The sequence below is a fragment of the Nuphar pumila genome, chromosome 13 (assembly GCF_984573655.1).
Source record: "Nuphar pumila chromosome 13, dmNupPumi1.hap1.1, whole genome shotgun sequence".
Lineage (NCBI taxonomy): Eukaryota > Viridiplantae > Streptophyta > Magnoliopsida > Nymphaeales > Nymphaeaceae > Nuphar > Nuphar pumila.
The window spans coordinates 68459933-68470642 of record NC_143261.1 but is presented as its reverse complement, the minus strand read 5'-3'; the positions used below and the strand labels follow the sequence as shown (position 1 = coordinate 68470642).

The window sequence follows — 10710 nt, the reverse complement described above, 5'->3', positions numbered from 1 at the left end:
ATATTAATTTTATAAGTATTGTTGCAAACTTGTGTACTAAATCTTTTGTCATTTAACTTCGCAGGAAGCAGAAAAAGGAGGCAGTGTACCATATAAGGATGTGTTTGTAGAAACACATAAACGGAAGACCACGGGAGTCTTCGTATCAGAGAAGGCGAGAACGACAACGATATGTATTAATTCTATTAATAATCATTGCAATATATATGCAAGTTATCATAATGTTATCATTAATTATTAATGAATACTTTAAACATTATTTTGTAGGAGGCATATGAGCAACAGATGGTAGAGCGATATGGCGAAGACGCTACTCAACATCCATCATTTGATCCTACAGCATGGGTGACTGCAGCAGGTGAACCCAAAAAAGGTCGCGTGTTCGGGTTTGGGAGTAATATGAACACTTCACCAGTTATTGGTTCTTCCAGTTACGGCTCACCGACTTCTTGCGCCGACATAAGCTCCAAGCAGCCGACTATTCTTTCCGGTGATGATGTACGCGAGATCATTAATGAATCACTGAATAACTACTTCCAATACACCGTCGCCCCCTTTCTCCGAAATGAGATCAAGGCCGCTGTTCAGGATAGGGGATCTTTGATTCCAGGTCCCTCTCAGGTATAATCACATATATAGTTTTTTTGACTGTCTTAAAGCACATCTGAGCATGGTAGAATCACATATAGAGTTTTTCTAGATGCCTTAGAACACATATGAACATGCTATAATCACATATTCAATTTTTTTACTGCCTTAGCACACATATGAGCATGATAGAATCACATATAAAGTTGCTTTGCCTGCCTTAGAGCACATATGAGCATGCTATATTCACATATTCAATTTTTTTACTGCCTTAGCACACATACGAGCATGATCGAATCACATATATAGTTTTTTGCCTGCCTTAAAGCACATCTGAGCATGGTAGAATCACATATAGAGTTTTTTTATATGCCTTAGAACACATATGAACATGCTATAATCACATATTCAATTTTTTGACTGCCTTAGCACACATATGAGCATGATAGAATCACATATATATATATATATATATTTATATATATATATATATATATTTAACTTTTTGTCTGCCTTAGAGCACATATGAGCATGATAGAATCACATATAAAGTTTTTTTGATTGCATTAGAACACATATGAGCATGCTATAATCACATATTCAGTTTTTTGACTGCCTAAGAACACATATGAGCATATTATAATCACATATTCTGTTTTTTGACTGTCTTAGCACACATATGAGCATGCTATAATAACATATAGAGTTTTTTAACTGCCTTAGAACACATATGAACATGTTATATATCATTTATGATAGAATCACATATAAAATTTTTGGCTTTGCCTGCCTTAGAGCACATATGAGCATGCTATATTCACATATTCAATTTTTTTACTGCCTTAGCACACATACGAGCATGATCGAATCACATATATAGTTTTTTGCCTGCCTTAAAGCACATCTGAGCATGGTAGAATCACATATAGAGTTTTTTTATATGCCTTAGAACACATATGAATATGCTATAATCACATATTCAATTTTTTGACTGCCTTAGCACACATATGAGCATGATAGAATCACATATAGAGTTTTTTTATTGCCTTAGATCACACATGAGCACATGATAGAATCACATATAGTGTGTAATTTATTTCATTATATTTTGTTTATCAATACTGACTGTTCTTTTCTTGTGTAGGCTGCTAGCGATAATCAGGGTAGTGGAGCTGAAGGGACAGATAAAGACAATGAACAAGAAGACGCACAAAATCTTGGCGATGATTAGAGGACTGTGTTGAAGAAGTTCTATTTTTTTTATTTTTCCTAATTGTAATTGTTGAATTGTAAATAATTAAACTTCTTAATTTTAAGGTGGAACGATTAATTATTATAGATACTTGTTATATGAATTTTTTTGTATGGTTTGTTTTTTATTTACAGGAAATATAAATTGTACAAGAAATAGAAATTGTACAGTTCTCGGTAATTAATTTTTAAATAATTTTTTTTTATTTTTTTCGTGTTTGCGACCGATGATTCCGTCGCTATTCATATTAATTTAGCGACGACTTAGCGACGGAACCATCCGTCGCTATTCATATTAATCTAGCGACGACATAGCGATGGAATTAAATCCGTCGCCAAGCCGTGGTCGCCGTTTAGTACCGGCGGATTGGCGACGGAATATAGCGCTCGTTATTCCGTCGCAATTAGCGACGGACCTGGCGACGGAATTATTCCGTCGCCAGTTAGCGTCGAAATATTCGCGACGTAAGCATACTGTCGCCGCGTTGTCGCTAATCCGTCGCTAACATGGTTAGCGACGGATTCGCGACGGAATGTGGTCGTCGCTAATCTACTGCTTTGTTGTAGTGGCATTGACTTTGGTCCAATTCAACCAGATTAGATATGGGTCAAATTTATATTGGTGCATCCATTTTATTTTATTGTTATTAATCTTTGTTTTTATCAAATAACCAACTTGCAGGAAAACAGTGATTTTCTCAAAATATTTCTTATTATGAAAATATAGTCATTTTAATGTGATAATGCACTTCTCCTAAGACAATAGGAATAACCATTTGAGATGGTAGTCCTGGTTTAGGCAACAAAACTCCTTCACACCAAGACCCCCACGATCTAGTGCTTTGGACATGACGTTCCAAGAGAGTAAGGCATTTTTCAACCCCCCTTTTAGCATATGGAAAATCTGCATGAGATGAGCTGATATAGCAAGTAAAACATCAAGCACCAAAACCACACATCCTGTAGCAGCCAAAGTGCGACCAGATCAACGTCAATCTGCTTATTTTCGACCTCAGCCCAATGAAAATCCCGTGAAACACCACCATGTAGTGGAGAGGTAAGCTTCCCAGACAATAACCAAAAATGGTATGAGCTACTTGTGAGGTGAAATCATTATTAGTATTGAAAAGAATTATAATACTCTTATTCTCATTGATCTTCAAACCTGAGATGACCAAGACTGCAGGATGGCCCAAAGAGACCCCACATATCCTGCAGAGTGGCCTCCCCAAAAATCAATAGGTCATCAACGTAGAGTAGATGAGTGAGATTAGGAAAGATGGTATGAGCTACTTGTGAGGTGAAATCATTATTAGTATTGAAAAGAATTATAGAAATCTTATTCTCATTGATCTTCAAACCTGAGATGACCAAGATTGCAGGATGGCCCAAAGAGACCACATATTCTGCAGAGTAGCCTCCCCAAAAATCGATAGGTCATCAACGTAGAGTAGATGAGTGAAATTAGGAAAGGCCTGGAGAGAGACGACCCACTTGAAAAGACAGTTATGAGAGGCTTCCTACAGCAGGGAAGAGAGGCCTTGCATTGCAATGTAAAAAAGAAGAGGTGAAATGGGATCACCTTGCCTCAGCCCTCGTCCCGGTCTGAAAGAGTCCCCATTCTTGCCAAGGTAGATGTGGAGAACAGTAAACACTCAATCAAAGAGATTCACCTCTGGCCAAAACCCATTTTAAGAAAGCACAGACAGAATAACATATTTTTAGCTAACCGAGTCAAGGGCCTTCTCTAAGTCAACTTTGAGCATAAACAAAAGCTGATTTGGTTTGGTGAATGAGCTAAGATTGCCCATTCATGAATGCGCCGACCCGGTATGAATGCACACTATATTGGAGAGACCATCTTGTGCACTATCCCCTTGAGCCGTTCGGATAAGGTCTTAGAAACAACCTCTGTAAACATTACCCAATAAAGAAATCGACTTCAATTGTCTAATATCGTCAACCCCACCTTCTTTAGGAATAAGGACAATTGTTGCTTTGCATAGATCCGTGAGCAAATTAGCATTAAGATAAAATTCAGACGTCATTTGCAAAAAAATCCTCTTCGCATACTTTCTACACCTCTTGAAAAAATTCAATGGGAATTAAAGCCATCAAGGACAAGAAGATCCTGTTTAGCAGTAAGATTTGCTCATTATCAGACAACTACTTATTCACAAACCCCGTATTATGGGGCTAGTAGTTCTTATTTCCCATCTCATGAAAAAAACCCTTTTCACTCCGCTTAGCCCTAACCCCCCTTCTAAGGGTATTTTAGCGATAAGTTTTATAAGAACTGGACGATTATATTTTGTCAAATACCGAGTGACAAATTAAGTCCTATGTTCCTTTCATTAAGAGCCTTCCTCGAAGGAAGATCCCCCCACCATCGATTTTAGCTCTTCCTTTGTGAGTGGTTTTTTGAGTGAGGTGCTATCCTTAAAGGGGAGTTTAGGCAGCCGCAAATCATCGAGATCGTCACCCACCCAACTTGATGCAGAAAATCTTAGATGAAAGTAGGAACTTACCTCACGTCGTCGCCTTCCACACGGTTTCCTTGAAGTACAGTAAGAGCAAAACTAAAATTTTGATGATGCATTGCTGATGCGAAAACATGAAAATAACTAGTATTGACATTGCCATGTCGAAGCCATTGGATCTTGCTCCTTTGGCACCATCTAATTTCTTGATGAAGCCTCCACTCTTAAATTTTGTCACACAACTCTGCCTGCTGTAAAATGTTATTTTGGATCGCATCAGCCTCCAAAATAAAGCCCAAATCTTGCTACAATTTGCCAAGATCGCTTTCCCAAAAGGAGATCAGATAAAATTTGGCCTTGCCTATGTTGCCAAGATCTCCTTTGACCATTGAATCAGCTTGTTGGAAACAAAAGCTATCATTTTAGAAAAGGGAACAACAGCCCATTGACTATGTTGTGGTACTCCCCACCAACTCTTCAACAATTCAGGCATCCCTTATTCATGAAGCCACCAAAATTCAAAACTAAAACCGTTTGATTTTGCCAGAAAATTCTTATCCCACTCGAAGACAATAGATGCATGATCGAAAAATGGACCTTGGTTGCATATGCACATAGACATCATGATGCATGTACATGAAAGAGGCCAATACAATAAAAATGAACTAATTTTTGCAAGCAAAGCAAATTCCTCTTGTTGGACTATTATGGTCCAAAAATCCAGAAGAGACATTGAATTTGTTGCTCCAAGATCCAAATGCCACCTCACCCAATCAAAGAGGTCTCCCAAGTTAAAGTGGGGCCCAAGGAGGTGATGTGACTACTAATGTCTTTAGACCAGCAGACCTTGTAGGTCGCTACCCGGGCCCTGGGCGAGCCACCCTTAGCAGTCCCATTGGCAAAGCCATACAAGCTCACATTGTGCACCACATTGCCCCCTGCATGCAGTTGATAGAGTGTGGGTCCCATGGCATCTGGCCCAACACCAGATGGGCATGTCATTGATCTTCGACTCCAGCCACTTCTGGATTAGTTTAGTGACCTCTTTCTCGAGGAATTGCCCTCAAGACTGTCTTTTTTGCAAGATGTTTAGCATCAGATAGATCTTCAGCCAAGAGCATCATTACCACATCTTTCACACTGCTGTATGAGCTTTACTGAATACGAGAAGTTGTGTACCTGGGTCAAGGATTTATTGCATAAGGATTATGTTAGGAAAAGCTTGAGTCTATGCGTTGTTCTAGCATTTCTCGTTTTCAGTTTTTTATTCTACAAGGGGCTGTTCAAGTGGATGGTTTGCTATGAGTTATGACTGGTGGGTCTATTTTTCCTTTTGCAGTAAATGTAATTATCATGGACCCTCTAGTACAAATTGTTGTTAGATTGTAATGGCCAGTGCGTTGCAATAACAGTGTTGCTGATATTTCTAGAGAAATTTCTCCAGTGGCTAAAGAAGTTCATGTTTCTTCATGATCTGCATTGGATGAAATAGCCAAGCGGCAGCCAGGCTATGATAACATGTGGTTTCACGCCATGGTAATGAACATTGTCTTTGCTATTTCTTCTAGCTTTATAGTTTGAAGAGGTTGTTGTGAAGAAACTTATCAAGGAAAAGTGTAAAATAATAAAGCTTAGTAACTTCAGTTGCCATTCCGCACTGCACAGGGTACAATATGTGCATCCATAATAAAGCCTAGTAACTCAACAGGAGATAAGCAAAATGTCTATTTAGCTACTGCTTTTCCATTTGTTTTGACTTCACCAAAAGTTATTGCAAGAAACTTGAAATAATGCAGGGACATAAGAGAGCTGTTGCAAGATCTTAAAAACAACTTTGTAACTAAAGTGAGCAAAATGTATCCCTTCTTCGGAACAGCTTGTTGGAATTATAAGCTAGACTCTTCGTATTCCTCCCTCATTTTTGGGAAACTCATTTTATTTTAAGGCTTGTTGGAATTATAAGCTAGACTCTTCGTATTTCTCCCTCATTTTGGGAACTCGTTTTACATTAAGGCTATTTGCAGTTTTCTATGCAACTCTTTGGGTTCCTCTCCCATTTATTTCTTTTCCTTGAAAATGTAATAGTCTTTTAGTTTTTCTATGGTAGAAATTTATTATGTAATTAAATTCTGGTTGGGCTTGAATGCTATATATATAGCAGTCATGTATCCTCATTTGGAAAAGTCATTGGAATGTATTAAAGCCTTTTGTAGCATTCTCCTTCTCTTGCACCATTTCTGTGTGTTTTTCATTCTAGAGAACAATCTTCTTCTCTAGTTTGTTGCTTTATTTTCAACATAGTGGTATCAAAGCTAGGATGACTTCCAATAATATGGTGCAACCACAAGTTCCTTGTTTTGCTGGAAAAAATTACAACAAGTGGAGTATTCAAATGAAGGCATTCTTTGGTTCTCAAGATCTATGGGACATTGTTGAAAGTGACTTCGATGAGATGGACAATGTGGAGGGCATCACTCAACGACAACAAACTGAGTTGAAGGAAAATCGGAAGAAAAACAATAAGGCTTTGTTTTATATTTATCAAGCTGTTGATGAAGCCATTTTCGAAAGGATATCCTCGACGGAGTCGGCAAAGGTAGCATGGGATACTCTCTATACAACATATAAAGGAGAAGACAAGGTAAAAATTGTGAGACTCCAAACTCTTAGAAGTGAATTTGATTCTTTAAAAATGAAGGAATCTGAAACGATTGAAGCTTTTTTCAATCAAGTCTTCTCTATTGTTAATCAAATGCGAGTAAATGGTGAAAAACTTGAAGATCAAAGTGTTGTTGAAAAAATATTGAGGAGCTTAACTCGCAAGTTTGAACATATTGTTGTTGCTATAGAAGAATCCAAAGACTTATCCACCTTGTCCATTGATAGTTTAATGGGATCACTTCAATCCCATGAACTTCGTATAAAACAATTTGATTCTCCTCCAATTGAACAAGCTTTTCAGACACAACTCTCTATTCGTGGTGGTGCTCGAGGACGAAGAGGAAGAAGAAGAGGATATGGAGGTGGTAGAAATCAAGAAACGAAAGAAGATGCTTGTGATTCATCTTATTCTATGCGAGGAAGAGGTCAAGGTAGAGGTCGAGGTCGTGGTCGCTCTCTCTCACAAGTTCAATGCTTTCATTGTCAAAAGTATGGTCACACCATAAAGTTCTGTAGAAAGAGATTGGCAGAAGAAAACCAAAAGGAGGTAACTTTCATGCATGAGAAAAATGAAATTCTTGATGATGATATTCTCTTTCTTGCTTGTGATACCAAAGAAGAAACATATGATGAAGTATGGTATATTGATAGTGGTTGTAGTAACCACATGACTGAAAACAAAAAATTATTTGTGGACTTAAATGAAATGGTTCAAACTGAAGTTAGAACAGGTGATGATAATAGGCTTGCGGTCAAAGGACGCGGTGATATTCTTGTTAAAACTAACCTTGGAAACAACCATGTCACCGATGTTTTCTATGTTCCAGGCCTCAAACACAATCTTTTGAGTATTGGGCAACTTATTCTAAAAGGATATGATCTTCATTTCAAAGGAGAAATATGTGAAATTAAGGACAAGAAGAATGCTCTCATAGCCGAGGTAAAAATGACTCAAAACAAAATGTTTCCATTTATATTTCAAAATGCTGCTCTTCCTTGCTTCAATACTATTATTAATGATCCATCATGGTTGTGGCATCTTCGATATGGACATTTGAACTTTAGTTCTTTATCTCTTATGTGCAAAAAACATATAGTCAGAGGCATGCCTAACATTCATCAGCAAGACAAAATTTGTGAAGGTTGTGTTCTTGGGAAACATCACAGAGACTCTTTTTCTGGAGGCAAATCTTGGCGAGCATCAAAACCACTTGAGTTGGTTCATTCTGATCTATGCGGCCCTATGTGCACCACATCTATTGGAGGTAATCGTTATTTTTTAACATTCATTGATGACTTCAGTCGAAAGACATGGGTTTATTTTCTAAAAGAAAATTTTGAGGTGTTTAAATATTTTAAGCAATTTATGACATTTGTTGAAAAGCAAAGTGATCTTTCTATTAAAACCTTGCGTATTGATCGTGGGGCTGAATATATGTCAAATGAGTTCGAGGAATTCTCGAAAGAGAAAGGCATCCATCATCAGAAGACTACTCAGTACACACCTCAACAAAACGGCATTGCGGAAAGGAAGAATCACACGATCATGGAGATGGCAAGAAGTATGATGAAATCTAAAGGTATGCCTAACATATTTTGGGCTGAATCAGTAGCATGTGCTATCTATCTTCTTAATCGTGCCCCCACTAAAAGTGTTCAAGACCTAACTCCTCAAGAAGCTTGGAGTGGGCAAAAACCATGTGTTGCTCACTTGAAAGTATTTGGCAGCATATGTTATTCTCATATTCCCGATGAACGAAGGAACAAGCTTGAAGATAAATCTGAAAAATGTATCCTCGTTGGGTACAGTGAATGCTCAAAGGCTTATAAGCTTTACAATCCAATCACCAAGAAAATTATCATAAGCAGAGATGTAAAATTCAATGAAGAAGAATCTTGGAATTGGGATGGAGAGAATGAAAATAAAAATTCACATTTCATTAATAAGGAGGAGAGTCATGAACCAAGTGGTGATGGAGATACTTCACTCTCCTCTCCATCTACACATTTTTCACCATCTTCCTCATCTTCAAGGAGTTCTGAATCTCCTCCTATGAAGACAAGAAGTCTTCAAGAAATTTATAAAACAGCAAGAAGAAATCTTGAGGAAGACTTGGTGAATTTTGCTTTATTTGCGGACGCCGATCCAATTACTTATGAAGAAGCATCTGAAGAAGAGAAGTGGAGAATTGCTATGAATCAAGAAATGGACTCCATTGAAATAAATCATACTTGGGAGTTGACTGAGCTCCCAAATGGACACAAATCTATTGGCGTCAAGTGGGTATATAAAACAAAATTCAACTCAAATGGAGAAGTTGAAAAATGCAAAGCTCGGCTGGTGGTAAAAGGTTACAAGCAAATGTATGACGTTGATTTTAATGAAGTCTTTGAGCCTGTGGCTCGCCTTGAAACGATTCGCATGGTGTTAGCTTTGGCTGCTCAAAGAAAATGGAAGGTCTTTCAAATGGATGTAAAATCAACATTCTTGAATGGTCTCCTTGAAGAAGAAGTGTATATTGATCAACCTCCGGGTTATGTAAAGAAGGGTGAAGAAAACAAAGTGTGTCGATTAAAGAAGGCTTTATATGGGCTAAAACAAGCGCCAAGGGCTTGGTATAGTCGCATTGATGGATACTTCTTGAGGAATGGATTCAAACGGTGTCCTTTTGAGCATACTCTGTTCATCAAAGAAGGCAATCAAGGGGAGTTCTTAGTCATATGCTTATATGTTGATGATTTAATAATTACCGGCACTAGTGCAAGCATGTGTGAAAATTTCAAGAAGGATATGATGCACGAATTCAAAATGACTGACATGGGGCTTCTTCATTTTTTTCTGGGCATTGAAGTAAAGCAAGCCGAAGATGGAATATTCATATCTCAAAAAAGGTATGCTGAAAATATATTAAAGAAGTTCAAAATGGAGGGTGCTACACCTCTTAATACTCCTATGGAAGTTGGACTGAAACTTAGCAAAAATGATGGTGAGAGAAAGATCGATGCAACTCTCTATAGAAGCCTTGTTGGTAGTCTTATGTACTTGACTGCTACAAGACCTGATCTTATGTTTGTTGTCAGCATGATTAGCAGATTCATGAAATCTCCTTCTAATACTCATTGGGGCATAGGCAAAAGAATTTTGAGATATGTGTGTGGCACTATCAATTATGAAATTCATTATAAATGTGTCAAAGATTCAAAATTGGTGGGTTTTTGTGATAGTGATTGGGGTGGAAATAGAGACGATAGTAAAAGCACTTCAGGTTTCATTTTTTAAATTGGCTCAGGTGCAATCTCGTGGGCATCAAAGAAGCAAGTTGTTCTTGCTCTCTCCACAACCGAAGCTGAGTATATTTCATTGGCTCTTTCTAGTTGTCAAGCTCTTTGGCTAAGGTGGATTCTTTATGAGCTGAAGCATCCTCAATGGGAAAGCACTCCTTTGTTTTGTGACAATAGTTCAGCCATAGCACTCACCAAAAATCCAGTTTTTCATGGCAAAAGCAAGCATATTCGAATCAAGTATCATTTCATTAGAGACTTGGTCAAAGATGGAGATGTCAATGTCAAGTTTTGCAAGACCCAAGACCCAACACCAAGTGGATGATATCTTTACAAAAGCATTGAAGAATGAAACTTTCAATAAATTGAGAGAGAAATTAAGTGTCGTTATAGTCTAGCTTAAGAGGAGCTGTTGGAATTATAAGCTAGACTCTTCGTATTCCTCCTT

General features: G+C 37.8%; 1 protein-coding gene across 1 annotated transcript; it reads left to right on the top strand.

Annotated features, from left to right (window-relative positions):
- The first annotated feature begins 338 nt into the window (after positions 1-338).
- Positions 339-1928, top strand: LOC149818606 (uncharacterized). Its single transcript, XM_089985924.1, has 2 exons — positions 339-621; positions 1733-1928. The coding sequence occupies exons 1-2, from the start codon at positions 400-402 to the stop codon at positions 1817-1819; spliced, it is 309 nt and encodes a 102-aa protein (XP_089842050.1). The 5' UTR covers positions 339-399; the 3' UTR covers positions 1820-1928.
- Positions 1929-10710: the final 8782 nt, after the last annotated feature.